The following is a 24,910-nucleotide window of genomic DNA, read 5'->3' on the forward strand; positions in this document are numbered from 1 at the left end:
ATAAAAGTATCCTCTGCATGTTCTAAGAACTGCCACTGCTTTCATCATCTGTGACCGCAAGAAGACATTATGTTAGTGCTATACTGCTTTAACATTTGGACATGTTGCAAACTGTATTATTATAGTATTATTTAGCAAAGGCGTTATATTGTTATTTACACTGTGTTCTTTAAATATCTACTTTCCTTTCCAAACTGCAAAGAAAACGCCTGGCGCATATCAGTAATGCTAAGAGAGAATATTCTACAAAGCAGACAAGTTCTCGGTCTTACCTTTCCATATGCTCCCCACGAAAGTTCAGTTTCGATAACCATGACAACTATCCCAAACATCCCAAAGATCAAAGCATAGTCGCTCAGTCGTTTTCTTTTCTCAAAGAGCGCTCTCCTGTGCCCAAGTTTATAGCCGATGTTCTGGTTTTTCTTTTTGCTCGACTTGTTATTCCCACTGCTGCTGCCTCCACCGCCTGATCCATAGGACACCAGGTTAGTGGAGTTGTTTTGCTCTGGTTTGGAAACCACGATCTCTGGGGCGCCAGCAGTGGTGGAGATGGGTTGCAAAGGCTGCGACTCGGAGTCCAACTCGTGCAGGTTCCTGCGGGAAGAACTAAGGTTACTTAGCGGCCGCATTACTCCACCGTTGTACCTGCAGCTGCTCATGGCTATTTCGGTGAATGGGTTACTATCTCTGCTGTTGCTTGCGGGGCTACCCTGCTGCCTACTGTGGCATTGCAGATATTGATGGTGGTGGTGGTGATGTCTGGATGAACTGGCATGGCTGGAAGGCGTGAACTCGCTAACGTTTAGCTGACTGCCGTGGCTTGAAGAGGAGACTGGCGATGAATTAGTCCTGAAGACTCCCGTTAATGGGGGTGAAGTCCGCAGAAGAATCAAGTTATCCCCCACACCATAAGGACAGTTGTTGCATGTGAAGCATGGATCGCCCTGCTGTTGGAGAAACTGATCTTCCTGGTCCTGGCAGTGGTACTGATGATGATAGTGTTGATTCCGCTGCTGCTGCTGCTCCTGAAAAAAATCGTGCTGCAACTGCAATGGGGTTTCCATGTCAGAGTTGTTAAAGCACCAGGAGGAACAGGCAGTGCACCCAGCGCAATGCGTTATGGTAGGGATGGGGAAGTCCTGCTGGGGCGAGGAAGGACCCATTTCGGCTCCTGTAGAATCCAAGCAGCGCGTTCGATTGGTTGGGCGGACCAAAACAACTGGCATGACGTCACCTGCAACACAGAGAGATACAGAATGTGAGGTTGCAGTTGGGAAACGCTGTGGCACCATTGGGATTAAACTTTAAGTGGTAAGAGAAAGAGGGAATTGTCAAAGGTTGGGAACACCGCATCTGTAGGATTCAGTCTATTACTTGATAATCATGTTAGCATTTCTAAGGAAGGTAGTCATCTGTGTAGTTGGACTTATGTCTAACAGTAAAGTATCTGTGTCACAGCTGTAAAATATTATATATATATATATATATATATATATATATATATATATATATATATATATATATAATATATATATATATAAAATATTTGCATAAAAACATTTAAAATGTAATACGTAAATTTTGTGACATTTTGACAAGTTCATTTAAAATGTGTAAAACTTTTCAACTAAATTTTTTTTGCTTTCAAATAATGTTTGGTCGCAAATGTTTATTTAAACCACAATACACAATTATATGTTAACATAATATATTATATATATATATATCTATTATATATAAATTATCCAACATCTTTCTTGCTTGTAGAAAATGAACAAAGGATTACTGTTTTCCCGCGACAAACACGTCGGTCGGTTCCCAATTATTATTATTATTATTATTATTATTATTATTATTATTATTATTATTATTATTATTATTATTGTAAAATAACTAATATATATGTTCTCTTCTCATTCTGTGTACACCCGCAGGTTTTATACCTAACAACATATTAGTCAGGCTATAAAACATGGGCTTTGAAATGATAACATAATAAAGTAAATGATGATAATAAAGTAAATGATGCAGGAAGATCTGTTTGCACTGTTTCTAATAAAGAAGTCATATGAGCTGCCCGCGTTTTGCTTTCTATTAGATTACACTTTTTATGCAGCCTAGACAACATCTACTTTCTGGGACACACACGGCCGATCGTGCCAGTTTCAACTGCAGTCAGCTATGCTGCAATCAGCTATAGGAGATAAAGCTCGCCTGAAGACTGACGGTTGTCAATATAGGTAGTGTCACCAACGCTGGTATAGCACTTCTGATCAATTCACAAGGCAACTTTCTTTGTTTACCCGCAGTAATGAAAGTAAAATCCGGGTTCATTATCGTTTAATGGTGGGAAAGTGAAAACAATCCTCGTTTGTTATTAGATCGTCTGCGTCCTTAATTTGAGTAGAATGCGCTATACCGCGAGCTGGCATGCAGTGTTGTGATATCAGTTTATTATTAACATATTTTATGTTAGTTTGCTTAATCGAACGAGAAACAGAGGCTAAACAGTACATTCTAGGTCATACAGTATGAATCCGCACTAATCTATATTATTATTATTATTATTATTATTTATTATTATTATTATTATTATTATTATTATTATTATTATTATTATTATTAAATAACAGTTCCAGCATTTTATTTGCAGATCATATGTTGATATAATATAAAATGTAAAGTATGCTACCACAAAGAAAATCATTTTATAGATCGGAGGGGGAAAAAAAAGTGTAACATAAGATTTACTGTTTTAATCAACCAACAATGCTATAGAAAACGATTAATTTATATTGTTAGGATTTCTTCCAAAAGATCAGAAGAATGTCATCTGGCTGAAACCGGAGCACTTTCATTAAGTAATTGGATTTCTTACCTGGATTCGATTTCCTGAAATGCTATTCTATATCATCTTTAGTTTGTTGCCAGCTGCTTGTTTGTTGAAAAGATTTTGCCAAGACCATTAATGAATAATTAATTTAATCAGGGCTCTTTAGGTATATTAATGACCCCCTTAAACTAGGTATGTCTACTTTTTATTTTTACTTATGGGGCATTCAACTTGAAAGGCTCCGTATACGCATATATTGTTTAATATATATATATATATATATATATATATATATATATATATATATATAATATATAATTATATAATAATAGATATGAGTATCTATATATATTATATATATAACATGTTTTCCTAGCATTTTATCTGTATAATCTAGTTAGGTTAAAGTAATTTACCTATTAACTTACAGTTCAGGAAAATATATATTTTACATATAAGATAGCACTGTTGTATGTGAGTAATCTGATTACATCTGATATAATCTGATACTGGTGTAAAAAAAAAAAAAAGAACAATAAATATGGTGTGTGTGTGTGTGTGTGTGTGTGTGTGTGTGTGTGTGTGTGTGTGTGTGTGTGTGTGTGCGTGCATGCCTGCGTGCGTGCGTGCGTGTGTGCATTTGTGTAACAAATGAGCTTCGGGAATTATCTTCATATGTAAATTCCAAGTATTTTTCAGACACTAGAGGTCGTAATAATCCACAACCCTGGAATGATTGAACCCTGATATATGCAGCTCTGAAAGGTAATCAAATAAAGAAAGGGTCTACCAGTATACTGGACTATTGGGTGAATATGGTTCAATTATGGAAATAATACTATCAGGTTCTGCACATTTTATAATATAACCAAGACATTTATTTTATAAGGAATAATTATTGAAAAAATTACTTTAATAAGCCTTTCCAATTGATTATAAACCTGTCATACGAATAGAACGGGAATATCGTCTGATTGGTTTCTATAGAGGGCATTCATTTCCAGAAAATGCCCTCAGAATGTCCACACAGCCATCACCGATAAAGTACAGTAAGGTATCAATCCGCCAAAAAGAACATCGAGTATAACTGTCACAACAAACCCATGAGACAAAAACGAGTTCTCTACAAAAAATATATATATACTGGTTCCATCGCTATCCAACAAATGATAATGGTCTTCACATCCTTCCAATGTCTTAACCTACAATTATTGATGTTCACCAGTCGTCAATAGTTGAAAATCTGCAGCAAACCTGCAAAAGCACATTCAGAAACCAAAGCCCAGTGCTTTGCTCCACCTTCAGAAATCTCAACCACGAACATACCCGCTATGTTTCAAACCTGCACTTTCACAGGAAACCTGCAAGTCAACATGAAATAAACCTAAAAGAACACAACGAACTTTACAAAATAAATAACTAAAATATTAAAATTACTAATTTAATTCCTTTATTTTAAGAATAAATGAATTTGTTTAACAATACTTTTACTTATTAAATCAGTTTGTTATTTACCTATTTAAAACTGTAACTTTTCGAAAAAGCAGACGAAACACAACGGTGTTAAATGTTTTCCCTGTCTTAAATAAATTAAAAACTATTTTTTTTTTTTTTTTTTTAATGTTTGGTTTGTTTGTTAAGGAAAAATAGTTCCCATCGCTGTTCAAGGCGGAATTATACAGTCGAAGAACCGTTGAGGCAGCACGGGACAAGCACAGTAGGACATCTAGAAAATAAAAAAGATTATAAATCTTAATCTTATTGTTGATAAAACCATAAAGACGGTTTATAATAGTTACGCATCGGGCCTTCAACTCTCCCAGCCGGGGCATTAACTGCCAGGAAATGCCCTGTCTGTCGTCTTTCATTATTGCATAAATATTTATTGATATTTTGTAGTGTTTCACTCAGTTGATCTTGATAACACATATATGTGTTGATTGGAAATTGTGCATAAGCAGCCCTGTTAGAAGCTGATTAATTATGATAAATTGCTGTTTTGGCTAAAGATAACAACAAACAGTTGACCAGACATATCGACACATGAGTAATCCCTCTTGAGCTCATAATCGTTTTATTCAGCGTGCTTCCCAAATGTGGTCTTTAGAGTCCAAATAAGTGAGGATCACATCACATTGTTAAAAAGGTTTTCTAATAAATTAGAAACTAACTTACAAAAAGATAAGTTGTTTCAGATGATTTGTAGAGAAATTATATGTTTTCATTTTAGTATTGCTAAATACTATTAGACTAGAGTTTAGACAGGGTTTAGACGGCTTTTGGAAGGAATACTTCCGGGGAGATGGATGGGATAACAAACACATCTTCCTTTGCAATCACCTATGTTGACAAAAAACAAACAATTCTAGAGCCTTATTCATCACTAAACAGAAATATTTGAGCAAATTCAGCACCACGGCTAGTTCCTTCCTCGGTTGAGCAGTAAATAAAATGACACTAATTTACACATCGCACCACACATGTATCGGCATAAAACTCGATGATTTGCGTAAATATTGACCAATTTTTTCTGTTGATTTTCCTCAATAACTAAAACAAATTGATTTATATATTGTATCAGTATAAATCACTATTGCGAAAATGGCTACCATCTAACCTTTTGGTAACCGATATAATATAATGGAAATGTGTGTAATATATATATATATATATATATATATATATATATATATATATATATATATATATATATATATATATATATATAGCCCTAACAGATTTAAAATCAGAAAAGCCACATTTTGGAACCATCAGTTGGTCATTCCTGTAGTACTAAACACATTTTAAAAAAGCAGCAAGAATAGATATCTAAACAGCAAGGAATCCATGTTCTTTATATAATGACTCCATTAACATACTCCATTAACATACATCCAATATTCATATAGAAAAGTGTATTAGCTTGGCCTAATATGAAACTGCCCAAATATAATTATCATGCAACTGATGTGTTATTCCCCAGTACTACTGTTTCAGGCAGGTTATAATCTGCTTGTGTGTTGCAGATGAAGAGGCCACCCAGTTTGTGTCTACAGATTTACTAACCAATAGCTAACATAAGTTTAGAGACTGACATGCACTGTTAGATATTTGATTTTCATAACCTTGCTTCTCAAACTGAATGCTCTCAGCAGTGATAAATAGATCTGTCACTGTTTAGATAGACCCCTTGATATCGACTACATAAAAAAAAAAAAAAAAAAAACAACAAAAAAAAGTTTTTTAGGCCTCTGTGACTTTATGTAACCCATACCATGTATACCGCCATAAAAGATGCACTAATCTGTATTTGGGCTTAAATGGAGAGAGCTCATTCATTAGACCATGCTGAAAATGCCAATGAGGGTGATAGGTTTCACATTCACTTCATCTCTGAGTGTAGAAAAGCCTGTTTGTTCTCATTTCAATCTGCTCTTTGGGCTCATGAAATAGTGAGCTAAAACAATCTCCCCCAAGGGCAAGGGCAACGCTACAATTACCAGTAACCATGATTTATACTATAGTGTACGAATTTTATAAAGGGAAATGAATGTTAATATTAGGGCAGTTTAGCTTTATTGTGGTGGTTTAATTTTTTTTTTTTTTTTTAAGTGTGATGAATGTGAGAACAAAAGTCAGGATGTGGTTTACAAAGATAAATGTCTTTTTCTGTTCTGAACCATTCTTATGTTTGAGAAATCCTTCTATTATGAAAGGCAACACAATTAAACACATAAAAATTGACCTATTTGATTTAGTGCAGGAGATAGTCCATGCTGATGAAGTCCAAACAGGCTTGATGCATAGTAGCTTGATACATTCTTAATTCTGGATTACAAATACCATTACCATTACAAATGGAACAAATGATAAGATTACTGTAAACCCTGTAAGCTGCCTTCAGAGTAATTACAGATCATTTTACAGAATGAAATGGACTGCATTTCACAGACAATTTGATATGGTATTGATTAGAAAGACCAGATCTACTTATTATGCTGTAGGCACTGTTTTTATTGTTAATTTTCTAAACTATTCAATAACACTAAATGTATGTAAAGCGTTAATTCAGGTCAGGAATCTAAAGTCACAGGATTACATGTTTAGGCTAGGAAGCGACATCTGTTTTGTTTTTTGTTTTTTTGTTTTTTAGTGTGCCCCTGATTTTCTCCGCTGTTTGGAATGTCCAATAATGTTTTTCCCCTTGGCACAGCAATTCTCCACACGGCTCAGGAGAAACAAAAGGTTCAGTGGGCATACTCCTGATCCCACAACCAAGCAAGCTTCCTCTTGTACACCCAGAAAGTCGAGATCAGATGTCAGCAAGCTACTGGCCTCTGGAGGACAAAGGCTAGCCCTGCAGGTGTCTGTTCAGAGCTCACTGGGTGACTAGCTAGCTGTTTTTGCCTTTCTAACCCACGGGAGCGATAGAGCCAATGTGACGCTCCCATCAGAATCCCCAGTGAAGACCACCAACTTCACACAGCCAGGACGTGAACCTGCGTTGTATGACTCACCCTGAATGTGGCTGTGCTCTTACCAAGTGAGCCACATGGGCACCCCTCACCTCATCTATTTTATATGAATATATAAAAGGAGGAGGAGACTTTGCAGATGTAACTCATTTTTAAACATGCTATGGGTGTCTACAAGACAGGTATTAGGCATTCACAAAAAAAAAATAATAATAATAATAAAAAAACAACAAAAACAAAACACCATGCAGTAATCTATTGACTACTAGTACATTTTAAATTGATCCCCAAATTACTGTCACAGACAGTATTGCCGCACTCTGCTTATTATGCCACAATTTAGGGTAACAGATTAAGGACAAGCATTAAAAGAAAACTTTATCCACTTTCTAATAAAACAAAAACCAATATATACAAGTTCTAACCATTTAACAAAAAATATTTTATATAAAAAAATGTATTTCATTTAAATATTTGTTCATGACGAAAGTATTGGCACCCCTGCTTTAGTATTTCGTGTATCCTCCTTTTGCTTTTATTACGGCTTTCAGCCATTTATGATAATTATTAACCAGTATGTTACATATTGTTGGTGAAATCTGGGCCCATTTTGTCTTGCATATTTCCTTCAGCTCAGATAGATTGGATACACTATTCGATTGAGATCTGGTGATTGCGAAGGCCATTCCAGAATTTTTATCTTAGTTTTCTTCAAGAATTCCAGAGTTGACTTAGCCATATGCTTTAGGTCTTTGTCATGTTGGAAGATAAACAGTCTGCCAATCAGCCTACAAGCAGATGGTATCATTGTACTTTGTAAAATGTTTTGCTACATGGCTGCATTTAATCAATCTCCAATCACACAAATGTCTCCAATCCCAGAACTTGTAAAATACCCTGAGGCAGGATGGTCACAGTACGCAGGTGCGCGGTGATGTTACGGACCAGGAAGAAGCGAGACAATACACAGACATGGGTTTTTCGGTGAAGCTGATGCTTGCTTGCACTCAGCATTTAATAAGTAAACAAACAGAAAAAAATAAGAGACAAAAATAAAGAGACAAACAAAACGACTAGACAGTAACAAAACAGGGTGTGCGAACATAAAACAAGTACATTGCTGGTGCTTCCAGCACTCATATCAATTGATCTTATATTTGATTCTCTCTCTCTCTCTCTTTCTCTCTTCCCCCCCCGTTCTCCACTCCCGAACACACAACCCCGAGTGAGTGAAAACATGCTGCTTTTATGCGGTTGTACCGAGACTCGATTGCTAATCAATCGTTCATTTGGAGTCTCGGTATAACTGCACGTGAAATTATTTTGTGCAATTCCCCATGCTAACATCTTATTACATTTTACCTGCACATGAAGTGCTGTGCAATCCTCGTGCCTAAATACAAATATACATTTTAAACACTTGTGCTCAAAACCCATATTATATCATGTGTACCAACTACAATACACCAACATTAACACCATAGATCAAACATATAACACAAAAATATGCACAGGGGCAGGGCGGGGCACACTGCCACACACCACCATATCATGATTGAAACACCTCCATGTTTAACTTAGGTAAAAGGTTTTCTTCATTGAAGACTTTTTTCTTCTCTCCATACTGTGATCCATTGTTGATAGCTTAATCAAAACATGTAGGCATAGAGGTAGCCTAGCCTATAGAATATTGCTAACAAAAATGTACAGGCTGCGCCAAATACAAATTTAAAATATAGATTTATGCTCTTGGTCTCTTACACTATATTGTATAAAATATGTAATTGTAAAGCAATGATGTTTTTTAAACTTAAACATCTACTTATTGGTTTTGTGGATTGTATTAGGAGACACTGCATACATTCCTAACTTTAAATCCCAGAAGCCATGGTAAATATCCTTCAGATGAGATGTAAAACTGAGGTCCTATTATAAGTGACTCTGCAGCAACACTTGTGATGCATAGTTCACCAAAGTCTCTGCAAGTCGCTGATTAAAAGTATCCGCTAAATGACTTATATTATAATAATAATCATGGAAAAACATGCAACGTTTTATTTTTTTTTAATCATATACTCAGGTTTAGAAACACCTTTCATCCGAGTTAGTGCTATGTCAGACTTATAATGCAGTTTTTTTTTTTTTAATTTTATGTGCACTTTACTCTTTTTTTATATTTATTTACTGTATGTTTTTATTTTGTTTTATAATTCACGGAAAATAGAATGTCTTTAAAAGGTGGACATAAAAAACTAAATAATCTGACAATTTAGCATTTACTGTTTTTCAAGTAAGTATGTAAATATTTAGGAAAATTTAGTGTGTAACTAACTCTAGAAAAAACTGTCCGTTTGGGATGTGACAACGTAATTTTTTCTGCTTTAATAAACATTATGCTGAATTGTGAAATATATTGCAATACCTATTTTTAGACTGTGAAATGTCATGAAATAAGCAATTTTTTTAATGTGAAACAAAATACAGCCCTGTTAATAACAGTAGTGCATGGATGAAAATGGGTGTATGTAAATTATTTGGCAAAAGATAAAACACCTGAGTGATTTGAAAGGGTCAGAGCATTCAAGGAACTAGAAACACCTTTCAATGAAGTTATCTGATATAGCTTTTATTTTCAAGCCAATGATACAGACAATTGTGCCTAGTAGCTTGCTTTGTAGGAGCTTTATTATTTTAATACTCTACTTCATGTTAATTTTAACATGCCCTTTTTATTTATTTTTGTCACAAACAAGGTACTACTTAAGCTTATTGTTTCAGAACCTGAGGGCTTTTCCTCAAATTAACCTTAATATCACATTGTGCAAATAAATCATTCTTACACCCACTCTCATTAATGTAAATGTATTTAATGGTATTCACTTAGCTCAGTTTTGTTAAGGCCTAAAATGATGTACAGGTCAATGGGTAAACAGAAGCTTTATGGTAGACGCACACTTGATTTTCTAATTTCCTGTTTCTGTTGAACGAAGGGTGAGTCAAGGCTCTGCATTTCCATGTTTGATTTTGATAATTTCTCAGAATGTAAAATTCAATATTCATCTCAGAAAGAGACTTTGATAGAAATATAATTAAGAATATGTTTATCCACTAAAAAAAAGCAACTGGCTGTATACAGTCTGTATGTCTTATTGTAATATTGATTATAATACCAAATTAAGTTAGTTTAGCTTTATTATTGGTCAGGCCTGAAAACAATTATGCCTGACCAATAATAAAAGTGTGTGAGTTCTAATTTTCCACAGAGACCACATAACAGTCAGATCTTATACACCTGCATACACACTGCTCTTCAACGCGGCATGCCTCTACAATCTTCCCTCACTTTGCCTCTACATTTTATCATTGGCAGGGGTCATAATCTATAACAATACTCTATCACACAACAGCTACCTGTTATATACTCAAATCAGCCAGAATATGGAAACTAGCACAACCCAACTTCCAGGCCCTGTAATATCTATTCTATAAGTTTTTAAATAGACACTTTTGTATCTCCAGAATGAACCATTGTATATGTTTACAATGAAAACAAAAAGACTGGCTAGTGGTGCACTTTTGTAATACAACACACCTGTCCGTAGCTTGAGGTGTGCATTATTGTTTCTTAATTGGCTTGAGGTTTTGGTAAAGGTAGAGTTTATTTACATTTAAAATTAAAAATACATTTAGAGCATACCATATGGTAAAATATATGTTTTACAAAAAACCTTACTGTTAACTATAGCAAAGCAAATTAGCGCAACATAGTCTCTTTAAAAAAAAAAAAAAAAAACTTAGGTAGCCCAGTATAACAACTGAGTTTATTGGATTTATTGGAGTGACGTGTGTATGTACTGTATATTTAGTGCATGTTTTTTTTGGTAAATCAATTGTCTACGAGTCAGATCTCCCACTCACTATTGTAGTCTTCTTTGAAATATTCTGCTTCTAACATGTAGCACTCTGCCCATTCTGTAAAGCCCCGGTGTTGCTACGTTGGTAATAACCCCAATCGCTCTCTCAATTTAGCTTTTTGAAATGAAATATGAAAAATAAGATGCAAGCTTGCATTGCCTGTGTTGAAACTAAATGTATTGAGAATATATATATATATATATATATATATATATATATATATATATATATATATATATATATATATATATATAAACAGAACAAGGTGGAATTGAGCCTCAACAGCAAGTTTAGAAAGCATATATTTTACCACTGCACCACCAGCTATCTTTTAAGAACACACAAAATCCTACCTTTTACAGAATCCAACATCATACAGATTTGCTTTGAAGGAACATTTCAGGCGAGAGATCATCAGCATTAGTCTGTACAGGCTTTTATGCAATAGATTGCAGGTCAACAGCAGGCAGAAAAAAAGATGTGTGTGCTTTTACCACTCATTGTTACAACCCCATAAAAATGAAAGCAATCCAGTTTTAACTTTCATTTTTGGGGACACTTGATATTGCTTTCTTTAATACATATAAAGGTTAGACACTACAACAAATTAAAGCTTATACAAGTTTTATTTCTGAGTGACTACATTTTAAGACACTGATTGATTCCTTTTAATAAATGTGAACGAGTTCCGTGAAAGAAAGCAAAAATGCAACATCTAACAATGCCATACTGGTATGTTTTGTATGCATTTAAATGGTAATAGCCTAAAGGTAACAGTAGATCAGCACATAAGAAAAGTCTTCAAACCGAGTGTTTAACATAAGCCTATTCCTTGCAATGCCAGGGTTTTTTTTTTTTTTTTTTTTAAATGCAAGTGCATTTTAAATAAATACTGAGAAAAATCATCCTGTCAAGCACCACACGACATCTTGAAAAATGTGTGCCTGCACCTTTAAGATAAGTTGGTGATTTTGGAATGAGATGTGTTTGTGTTAATGTCTCAGTTAAATGAAGATTTATTCTTGTTGCCCCATCCATATGATGAAATGAATGGTACGGCTTGCTGTTTATCAAGCCAAAAGGGCTAAGAACCCCCCTTTAGGTCGTACCACTTTATCATTAAAACATTTACATGCATGACAAAATAGTACTGTACCTTATGGGAATATAACGGCCCGTTCTGGCTCTTATGCTATTTGTGGAATGGGTTATGGGTTATGTATTTTCTCAAATATAATATGGGTTCACTTGGACATATCAGTGATTGGGACAAAGTATACGTGATTGGATCAGCAATCATCTATGCTACTGTTCACTTTAGGAACAACATTGCAATTGTATTGAATTGAACCTTGCCAGCACGGTACAATACACAGTCTGGGTAATTTTACAGTCTAATTTTTGTTGACATCCTACTGTGGTTTATAAACTATTATTACTAAAGAGATTTCTGGATCTGGAATTAGATTTGTTGTACCATTCTTGCACAATACACATGGATTTGATAGTAACAGACAGCATCTGTAACAGAGCTAATAGTTTAATTTATTCCTCCAAAAGTCAATTACTGTATTAGGGTCAGCTATACTGACACCTTGTGGTGAATAAAGAGTATACAACGTCCTCTTGAATAGTTCCGGTTCCAGGTTACCTCTTCCCGGATTTCAGATAGCTGCATGCCACGGCAATCAAAGACACACACTCCCTACCTCTTCAAGCTGATTGTCTTGCAGCATTGGGAGGAAACGTTTTCTCTAGCACAATGGACCTGAGGTTGGGATTTTATAACATCCCTCTCCATGAGATTGACAGAAAATGTACTGCATTAACCACTCCACTGGGTAAATTTGGTGACTTCAATTTTTCTAGTTTACTTTGTTATCTTGATGATTTGCTTGTGTTCGCACCTTCTGAAGAGGAGGCTCTGAAATGCCTTGGGATAGTGTTCAGTCGTCTCCGAGATAACAACTTGAAGTTTGCTCAGAAAAAGTGTCACCTTTTGCGCAAGACTATCAAGTTTTGGGGTCATGTCATTGATCACAATGGTATTGGGGTTGATCATAACAAGGTGAAGGTCTTTTCTGAGATAAGAAGAGAGGATCTTATGAATGATGACGGCTGTACACCATCTCAAAAGAAGGTCCGATCATTCCTCAGCATGGTCCTGTATTATCAGCACTTTATACCATGCTGTTCTACTGTGAAGCCTCTTGTCAGCCTAACAGCAGGCCAGAAGCAGAAGTGCAAGACGGCCAAAGGCCTGGGAAAGCCTGGTACTTTTTGAAAACTGTCCCCACAGGATTGGACCACCTCTTGTTGCCTTTGTAAAATTGAAGGAGGCTCTTCTAGGCTGTGATTTATTAGCACACCCTGACTTTGATCGACCATTCGTCCTGTCAATTGATGCCTCATGGAGCTGTGCTCTCACAAATCTCAGTCAGAGAGGACAAAGCAAGACCAGTTGCTTTCACAAGAAAATCATTGAGCAACAGTCAAGCTAGATACCCAGCCCACAGGCATTATTGTTGTGATATTATGCTGTTGAATAAATTGCCTGTCGTACCCAAGCATCATTGTCATCAGTGTGTGAGATGAGGAAAGGGGGACAGAGTAGCAGAGAGGGCCAACTAGAAATAAAATACAGCACAATGCAGAGACATTAAGCCAGATCAGAGTTGAACCGGTTACACAGACATGTTCAAGAAATCAAGTAAATGAGGGCATTGACTTATTATTCAGATTTAATGGGATTTGTGGAAGTACTGTTCCGCTTATTCAATGTATTGCAGTATCCAGCAAGTATAAGATAACCATACCCTCTCCACTGGGGAATTTGCAAATGCACCATCAAAGAAAAGTGTTGCTTTAGTTTAGACTGTGGCATTCACTGCAGAACTAAAAGGGTCAGCATATCACAGAAAAACTGGATTGAACTATTACCAAATCTAATGGTTTTTTTTTTTCTTTTGTTGCCCTTACAATATACTGTACAACAGTGGAAAAGCTTGTGCCATTCACAAAAATAAATAAATAATAAAAGGCTTGTATAATTTAAACCTTCAGTAAACTCTGTAGGTAAGGCTCTGCTATGCTTCCCAGGGATTCTAAGTTTAATCAACACTGTGTAGCTAGGTTTAGTTATATGTGTTATATGACGTGTGTATTTGGAGTCTCATACTACATTCACAATACGTGACCTCTAGAATTGTAACCTGAATGATGATTGAACCTTGCTGATGTGTGACTACATTATTTAGATTTGTGAGACTTTCTGGTTCTGTCAGGTTTTATTTCTAGTGAATGACAATGGCCTGACCCTGGGCTGAATGTGTAGGCTATGAGTTACTGAGACTAGAAGGTCATTTTTCTACACAATGTGTGTACGTCCGCTATACACTATTTATATAATTTATATAGACTTTAATAATGCAAAATAAAAGACTCGTTCATTCTTAATATCTCAACTTCTTTGTAAGTGTAGTATCATTGTATTGCTAATTTGGAGGGAAGATGTGAGTGAGGAGACAATTCTGGTATTAAAAGGGTTAAGTTTATTTACTAACACAAATATTATTGTTTTCAATCTGTAACTTTAATCCAATATAAATACATTTTGAATGAAATGAAAGTCCAATTAAATTGACCCATTGATATACTATTTATTTATTTATTTATTATATATAAATTTAGTCGTTGCCAATTTTTTTTTAAATATATATATATATTTATATATATATTTTTCTCCCAATTTTGAAATGCCCAATTATTATTTTTAGACTACCACTCCTGCGCTGACTCACTGCACACGCTGTCCTCTGAAGTGTGTGCTTTCAGCCAACCGCTTCTTTACACACTGTGGATTCACCATGCAGCTACAGTGTGGGAGGACAGTGCAGCTCCCAGGCAGCTAACAGGCAAGCCCGCATGCGCCCAGCCAGAAAACAGGGGTCGCTGGTGCTCGGTGAGCCAAGGACACCCTGGCCAACCTAAACCCACGGCCCCCCTGGTGATGCTCAGCCAATTGAGCGCTGCCTCTGGGAACTCCCATCCACGGTCGGCTGTGGAATAGCCCAGACTCAAACCGGCGACTTCCAGGCTATAGTACGCATCCTGCACTCATGCAGAGCGCCTTTACTGGATGCGTCACTCGGGAGTCCCCAATATACTATTTATTTAAAACCAACCGGCACACAAATTGTCCTGAATTATTGTAGCCCTGGCATTTATTTGAGGCGTCTGATCTAAAGTTTCATTGTCTTCCATCTCCAGTGTCACAGTCTTGCATCTCAATGCCATGCCTGAGAACTATGTTGTGCAATAAGCAACACGCTGCGACAATGCTACATACTCTGTGTGGGCTATACTGTAGTAGACCATCTGAACGATCAAGGCACCTAAAAGACTTGCGTTTGCCCAATTGTCCGCCAGCCCCCAGGGAGTTCCCATCCTCGGTCGGGAAAGGAATAGTCTGACATCCAGACTATAGGGCGCATCCTGCACTCTATGCGAGTGCTTTTACTGGATGCGTCACTCGGGAGCTCCACTAAAACACATTTTTAACATGCCAAAGGTTCTCTCTATCACAGATCAAGTTGATCAGTGCGTGTTATTATATCTGTGATGAGTTGAAGGAGTCATGAGCCATGGTTTTAATGGATATCCGCTGTCACCAGTGGATTTAAAAAAACACAATTTACTATCTTTCTTTATACATTAATGAGGAAGAAGGAAACACACACGGTTATTTACCTATGAGCCAGCTGCCAGCCAATGCTTCACTGCCCCTATACTGCCTACCCAGATCTGGAAAAAATGTAGGAGTTGTGACATGATCCTGGATACTTTGCAACTATGTTGACGATCTGTAGATTTCCATCACACACCACCTGAACATAGATTTAATGGATATTTTTACGATTTTTAGAAACACTACCATTTAAGGCTGGGGCATGTAATGCAATATTGCGTGCAAGCTATAGCACCTAGGATGCTTGGAAATCCTGCGATGTCATAAAATCGTAGCTTCATTTTGTGTAGCTGCTGTGGCGTTGCAGGAAAACAGATATATTTACCTGCTGTCTTAACTAAGGCATCAGTGACCTTGGTCACTATTTTGGAGATGGGAGACTGGCTTATACCACAGATACTCACAATCAGCCTCTGAAAACCTCCTGAGGCAAAACATCTTAGAGCAGAAATAAGCTTCGTTGCCACAGGAACCGCGTGGCTCTGTCTTGTGGGGCTCTCTAAATCTGATGCTAACTTCACACAAATCTGAAATGGCTTGCTTATTGATATTGAAACGTCTGACAATTTTGTCTCTGGTAAGCTCAGAAATGTCAACTGGTGATGGTAGATCCTTTCACTCTATACCCTCGTTCTTCTTCTTCTAGCTGCGCTTTGTGCATCTCATTTGGCAACCACTTCTAGTAATACATCCGGCTTTGTGCCTTTAAACTTTAGGAATAGGGTGTTAGTTCCATTGACTTGAAGCAGGTGTAACTTTTAATGTCTGAACTGCTAATTATAGACATGTGCATACACAGAAAATCACACATGAAAATGTTATTGAGGTCTACCTTTCACCTGCATACATTAAGAACCCTTAGCAGTCCATTTATTCAGCGCTTGTCAGGTACATCAGGTCCAATTTACTTTTATACGTGCTGTTTATTTTACACGCGCTGTTTAATTTTTTCACAGTAAAACAGGTTTAAACAGCATTGAATTGCAAAAGGACACTCAGTACTGTATCTCCAGCCAAGCCCCACCCCTTGTTCATTGTATTTTTCACATGCCTCTTTATAGACGTGCATACTGAGAAATCCTCTCCTGATCACTCGCTTTATCACCAAACTCCTCAATAATGCGATCCAAGTCATTATTTTATTACTATAACATCTCAAAAAGTTCTGCAAATGTTTGTGATATTCTTTGAGCACTGGATGCAGAAGCAGCTATCTCCTTTGTTTATGTCCATGTTATCTCTGTGGTGCATGGGGCTATCGGATGCACCCCCTTTTTTTTCAGCTTCATTTGGCTCCTATCAGTCTAATTTGGCCATGAACAGTTTTCTAGGCTTTTTCTGGAGAAAAAAATGACTAGAGACCTGTGTTTTACGTCTTTTTGATGATGTCAGATGGGGTCTGACATAGGACCGCAAAGGGTTAAAAAAAATAGAAGCCAACAGATGCCTAAGGTGCAAATATTAAATGCTTTAGAAAATTGCTCTTACACTAGTCCAAACATCTAAAAACCAGAGTTACACTTGTCTAAAGCCCATACCCCAGTAAGCTTTTACTTCTGATTCCTACATCCATGTCACACATATTTTCATTGGTATTTAAATCATGTTAGACCTAAGACTAATCCCTTATATTAGCATGGGAACTGACCAATGAGGAACAGCTTTCCTTGCGCACCTTCAGTAAACAATGGCATAAGAGAAGGTAATTCTTGCAGTATCAAAATACCCAGAGCTTTACAATAAAGGACCCAAAAATTCTAAAGACACAGCAATGAGGGAGAACATCTGGCAGTCCATTTCCAGGGAACTGGATATAGCTGTTGTGTATGATTCTTTGTTGTTTTCACCTGCGTCCATCACACACCTATTTCTGCTGCCTTCGATTAAGGATTGCTACTGATTCATCTTCCCAGCAGGTGTGAGCGGCAGCGTGTGTGGCAATCGTGTGAGAACATCAGGAAGGACAATGGCTGTTTTGGGGCGTTTCTGTGCTGTGTTATTTTATTAGTTAGTCGGTTGTGTATTTTAAATGTTTATAATTTTTTATTTGCTTTTATATGTCTGCTGTGTTTTTTCATCTGCCATTTCTCTCTGTAGCCTTTTTTTTATTTATCCTTCTTATAAGAAACATTTCAAATATATATATAATTTGGTATTTTTATATTTTGTTTAATTTATGTAAGTTGCTTTGGATAAAAGCACCTGCTAAATTAATAATAATAATAATAATAATAATAATAAATAATAATAATAATAATAATAATAATAATAATAATAAATTGTTTACTGTGACAGGAAATGGCTGAGTGGTGACGTCAGGCCAGATGCCAGAAAAACAACAGACAGGTTCTGCAGGCAAAAGACGCATGCAGCGTCGTTTTTATTAAACAAAAATAAAATATTTAAAACAAAAACAGTGCTCACAGGCAAAATAATACAGTTGCTGTCACTGTTCCTAGAGACTGTAATCCTCCGAATAGCAAAATAGGGCAGTAATAAATGATCATCTCGATTCAGCTAGGCATGAGGCGCTGTATCATCCTGCTCCCGCTCCAGTACTCTGCCTCAGCATACACCCACCCAGCTCCTGCTCCCGTACGACCTCCGCGTACACCCACCCAGCTCCTTCTCCCGTACTTTGACTTCGTACCACCCACCCAACTCCGCTCCCGTACTCTCCTCCAGACACCCACCAGCTCCGCCCCTACCAGCCCAGTACTCTCCTCCTTACCCCACAACAGCGCCCGCTCCTGCTCCGCACCCCTACCTCCTCCTCTGACAACCCACCCAGCTCCTCCCTCTCCATACTCTTCTCCATGACAGACCCACCCTCCCCGCTAACCCCGCTCCAGTATTCTCCTCCGTACACCCACCCCTGCTCCCCCACCGTACTCTCCTCCGTACACCCACCCAGCTCCTGCTCCCGTACTCTCCTCCGTACACCCACCCAGCTCCTGCTCCCGTACTCGACTCCGTACACCCACCCAACTCCGGCTCCCGTACTCTCCTCCAGACACCCACCCAGCTCCCCCTACCGCTCCAGTACTCTCCTCCTTACACCCACACAGCTCCCCGCTCCTGCTCCCGCCTCCCATACTCTCCTCCGGACACCCACCCAGCTCCCCGCTCCCATACTCTTCTCCATACACCCACCCAGCTCCCGCTACCGCTCCAGTATTCTCCTCCGTACACCCACCCAGCTCCCGCTCCTGTACTCTCCTCCGTATACCCACCCAGGTGCTGAAGCTGCAGGCTTATCTACGGCGGCCGAGGCTTTAAAACTAGCTGATAATTATTCTATTCACAATCTTCACGAGTTTATTAATTATGTGTGACTGCCGACTAGTTTAACAACGCACTAGCCAGCAGCCAAACATTACTACAAGGTTTTCTAAACAATAACAACACGGGACTACACCGTCATATTTACAATAAATAAATCATAATACAAAATAACACATGGAGACACAGGGGCGGAGGGGGAGACCCCATTCTAAAAATATGACTTCATGCCTGACTGCACAATCAGATTTACATTGATTTTATACAGAATAATGGTGGTTTACAGAATAGGCAGGTTACAAATTTAGATTTAAATGTAATCAGCTCCCATGTTTCAGTCACAGTACTGACCTATTCTAATTCATGATTATCATTTGAAATGTCTGGACATGTATGCATTATAATCGTACCAGTAAATGTAACCATGTTCAAAAGATATTTATTCCTTATACACTGTTCTGATAATAGTGCTGTACCAGACATTGCCAAATGGAACATGGACAAAACATGCTCAGCAAATACTTATTAGGACACAATATATTCTGTCAGAGACCCTGGTGTTTTAAACATTTAAATAAATCATTTCATTTTATAAGGCTGAGAGTCTTTTCTTTGGAAATTTCGATTGCAAATATTTGCCTTCAAAATTAATTCAGGATTCGTGTTTGGACTTTATACATTTTACAGTAGTTGACCCCAATGGTCTATGCAAGTAAACACATGTTGAGATAGAAGGTACAGTGTTCAAATTAGCTCATAGTAAACTTGCACCAGTTTCCAAATACAAGCTTGCTCCGTGATGCACGAGATGCACAGGCTATCTAATGAATATCAGGTTCATTTTAAGTCACTCGTTAAAGGCTGAGCTCATGAGACAGATTAATATGGTAATCTGTCTGGTATTATTTGCATACATTTAAGTACTGTAAATTATTTGTTTACTTTTTTAATTTTAATGAAGCGGTTTCTTGTTTCAGCAGAGCTTCATTACAACATGAGAAGTGTTTTCCATCACTGGCTAAGCAATTATAGCTTCAGTCTTTCAGCATGCTTGTACACCAGTCCATCAGTCAGTCAGTCTATCCATCTATTAATTGTATTTAACAGTTTATTATATTTAAATATCGGTAAAAATGCATAGTCATAAAAAGATGAACTATCATGCTTTCTCAATTCATAATATACTTCATATTGTTCTGGATAGCATCTTACTAGTTTTATACTGCATTTTTCATTTTATTATTCCTCTCTGAAAATTTGCCTTTGCTTTAAAATTGGCCCCTTTATGCCGTAAGTAATCGTTTCTTATAATTGCACGTGAAATGAACCAGAATGAAAACAAAACTTTGCATGTACGCAAACCAGTAAAAGTTTTAGTTTTAGTTTAAAATTCCCATTGCAAGAGAGCAGAATCTTAAAATCTGTTTGTGAAAGGAGGTGCATGTAATTAATTCTAGCATACTAGGTCTCTTTGTACATGTGCTTTCATTCTGGACAAAGCTGTATGGCTGACACTGGGTTGTCTTGTTTGAAGCATTAAAAATAACCACCTTTTAACTTGGTGAGAGAAGCAAAATCAAGCAAAACAGCTGTAAAATGAACACCAGTGCTTTGAAATGCAAAGCAACGAATGAAAGACTAAAAGCAATGACAAGAGATTAGAAGGATGCAATAATACATTAAGGAAGTGCCTTTTGAAATGTTGCTGCACACAGACACCAACCCCAACAGATTTCCATCACCATGCATGTCATAACCACTTAGTAAGCAATCACAATTGTACATTTGCATTTAGAAAAAAAGGTATGATTTAAAAGCATTATACACCTTTTCATAAAATTGAAGTATTTTCTGTAACATTGTATGCTGTAGAAAATATGTAATTTACTCCTACAACGTTTAATTTGTGAAATACTGGATCAATTCATGCAAAAACAAATAGTTATACATCATGGTTTTAATGATAGTAGCACCTCCTGGTTGTAGAAGTTTTTGTTGGCTAAAAACAAATTCACTAAATAAGGAGAAATAGGGGTAGGATCTTGGGTCGTCAGGTCCGGCCAGACCCGTAAAATACCAGGGGCTGTCAGCCCTCAGAAATCAAAAGGTTAATAAGCTCTGACAAGCCAAGGAACCTCATTTCTGCGTTCAGTCCATCATTTTGGTAATTATAAACACACAAAATGTGTACACCCCAATAAAAATACTTTAACACAGGTTTAGTTTGTTTGTTGAAATTCTATTCATTCAATCTTTTAAATATAATAACACCACAGCAATTATGGGGACACCAAATGATCCTGCTAAAACACTATACAATGTATGCTCTTAAACATATACTAAAATGCAGATATAGTGCCAGACAAAGCAAATTAAAAGTCTATTAGCTTGCAATGCATTACAGAGGATGATCAAGTGATGTATGTTTGGGCATGTATATTGTTTCAGTACGTATTTCTCTTGCTGCTTTTGGCAAAGTAGTAATCTATCAGTCAACAGATCTTCCACAGATACTGGTAGTTTTGATGCTGTATGATGGGTTGCAAGGTGTACCAGGTGGCAAGGACATATATTTGCTTCTGCAAAAATGCTGCCACACCTTTATGAACTAGCATGACAGAAGCTGAAACATTGTTATTAAATGAACAAGGTTTTAAATTATTGTATTATTTTTTTGTGTGGACTGACCCATATTTGCTGGTGATATTTGAGTCAGGAAATCCAGCTTTGCAAAGAAAACTAATGTGATCAGCAATAACAACCGTAAGATTGTCCTCAACAAGAAAATGTGTAAAAAGTGTCTCTGCCTTTAAAACCGTCACTGACTGCATATTGCTTATGTCTCTTTGTATTGATGTGAGGGGCACAGTCATGTTTCACAGAGTCTGTCCAGCAGTATTCACAGTAAACATGAAGTTTAGACACATTAGACATTGATACCAATATTACATTCACACAAAAGTTTCTGAAGGATCACTGAGCCAGTTACTAAGTAACTAAGATAATTTAGAACAGTTAACAGTGAAAATGTATATTTAGGCTAATTAAATTATTAAAGAAAATAAATGGGAACATATGTATGTAGTATAAAGATTAATTTGCATCAGTATTGGTGTACCCTTCATTTATTTTTTTAATCCATTCTTTAGCATAAAACCTATTCTACCTAGCACTGTAGCAGTTGGCATCTCTGAGAAAGCTACCAACCTCCCTGCTTTAATAACTACGGAAGCCTTTATGGAAACTTTTTTACCACCCAGAACTTTAACACAACTGAACTGTAAATATCAGACTGCTAATGGTGAAGCTATGTATTTTATTTTACAATAAATGATACACAGCATATGGTTATAGAACTGTATCTTTCCTGGTGTGAATTACATTATTGCCCAGCTAATGCTTTAATATAAAAGACCTCAGTTGGAAGTCCAGATTAGTCTGAACAAAATCCACTCCAGTAAACCTAATGCAGTGAATGTAATCACTAATAGCATACACAGCAAGCAGGGAGCTACAAATGGAAAAGGCTGAACAGAAACCAAGCAGAGCATTTGTGTAAGCTATCTTTCAATAAGGTAAAAGCTTTCATCTTTGGAGTGTATTTTTTAGAAAGAAAAATACACAACAGCTACAGTATAGATTTATTTTCTGGAAATACTGTGTATTTGTTTTTAAAGAAGGTCTAGTTTCTCTTTATCATTTTCTCAAAACTATATCAGCCATTTTATCTGTATATTATACATTGTACTGTATATTTTATTGCTCTGGCCAATGGATACATGCCACAGTCCCTATATGGTCAGTACAGTCCCGCTTTCCTATCAAATGTCCCGCTGAACAGTTTCCAAATGTTGGCAAGTATGCCAAGGTTTTATTTACTTTTGTAAAGTAGAAAGTAAAACATACAGGAAAATGACTTATTTTAGTGTGAGCCATCTGTTTGAATGTTATTGTATTGTTAAAGTTTTTCTGTTCTGTCTGAAAGATCAGTTTTAACAGGCCTTAATGAGACCTTACAAAAGAAGTCACACAAATCTGAAGACACAGCATTGTTGTAATTTATTTTCATACTGTCACTGGAAAAGCATGCTGTGGTAAACATATTTAAAAAACAAACAAAAAAACAAACAAACAAACATAAAACCTCTATTACCCAGACTTGAATTTCGCAATCACCTCTGTCATCTCTATAGCCTACTGGTAACCTGTCAATTTGTAAACAATGCACAATGCTTTTCATCCCTTTGTCTAGTTCTTTATTTCTTGAATTTAATTAGAAAATGTATCTGATAAGTCCTACATTTGTATGTAACTTTTTTTAAAGCATTTCAGTTTTGTTGTATAATTAGTTTCCTTTTTTATTATTTTTTGTATTTAAATATTGTATCATTCAGTTTAAATCTCATTCCCAGCAATACAGCGCAATTGTCAAAGAAAGGGGTAACATTTATATTGTCTGTTTTGACAGATAATAAATGTGTTTCTTGCACTAATGTAACAGTACTCAATGCATCATTAACATTTCTTCTTGTGGTATTTTAACAGGTTATATCATTTTAAACCAAAAATTAAAAAAGTTAATAATCAAAACCTACAATGGCGGGCCCAACCTGGAGGGTACTAAATGAAGAACAAATGTACTTTAATAGAAAAAAACCAAACACACACACACACACACACACAATACCAATTACATAGTTGAAGACACACTGCAAAACAGGGAATATATTAGGTCTAATTTTTGAACAATTTAAAAACCAATTAAGTGAAAAATGCTACAGCAAGGCCCTTCCTATCAAGAACGGTTAAGAAATGGAGAAGCTGGTAATCACACATTTTTTAATATGCAGAGGCTTGTTCCTAAGTTATTAACTGATGGAAGCCATGTTGTAGGCTCAAGAAATTGGTGGTACCTTCAGTGCCAGAAAAAAAGTGATCAAATGAACAATAAAGGTTTCATTGAAACAATGACAAATTCTAAAATGACTATACTGACATGTCTTCTGAAGCAGACCCCTGAAAAAACACCTTTCAGTATTCATCACTGCAAGCACTACATCTTAACGGTATACCTGTATACTGCCCTAAGTACTTAGTACATCAAAAGAGCACAGTTTGCATGGAGATCAAAATGTGACTTTATTCTTTGTTAATTGTACACTTATACAACTTTTATTTCAGCAATTAAGGGGTCAATATTCCTCTTAATGGACACATTGGAAGTCACTACAGTATTAAAAGGCAATGCCTAATCTATGCATGCACACTAAAAAAGAACAAAAATCCTTTATGATTGGTCAATACAAATTTAGCTTAGATGTGAAACAATTGGGATGTGAAACACTCCATTGCATTGCTTGTCAAGCACCAGGCTATTTGACTGACCTACAAGGTTCTAAATAGAGCCTGACTTCCATGCTGTCTTGCAGCTCAGTCAATTAGACACAGGTCACTGTGTGGTCCATCTTTTTTTTTTGTATTGTTACCTCAACAACATATAACACAGAAATTCTTACCAGTTATACCTGCTTTGAAAGGCATTGTATAAATACAATGTAACTGCCTTGTATTGTGCTGCATTTCTAGTTGCTATATTGTGTTCTGCATTTGCTTCTCAAGTAGAAGTTATTTTGGTATTGTAGTACTCGTGATGCTGTT

General features: G+C 36.6%; 1 protein-coding gene across 1 annotated transcript in view; it reads right to left on the minus strand.

Annotated features, from left to right (window-relative positions):
- The window catches only part of LOC121302819 (small conductance calcium-activated potassium channel protein 2-like), a 61,031-nt gene extending 59,742 nt beyond the window's left edge, over positions 1–1,289 (minus strand). Inside the window, exon 1 of the mRNA XM_041233059.1 lies at positions 273–1,289. Within this exon, the coding sequence (XP_041088993.1) occupies positions 273–1,226 (954 nt within the window). The 5' untranslated portion in view covers positions 1,227–1,289. The remainder of the gene's footprint in view (positions 1–272) is intronic.
- Between the last annotated feature and the right edge of the window lie 23,621 nt (positions 1,290–24,910).

This window comes from Polyodon spathula, chromosome 2 (assembly GCF_017654505.1).
Source record: "Polyodon spathula isolate WHYD16114869_AA chromosome 2, ASM1765450v1, whole genome shotgun sequence".
Lineage (NCBI taxonomy): Eukaryota > Metazoa > Chordata > Actinopteri > Acipenseriformes > Polyodontidae > Polyodon > Polyodon spathula.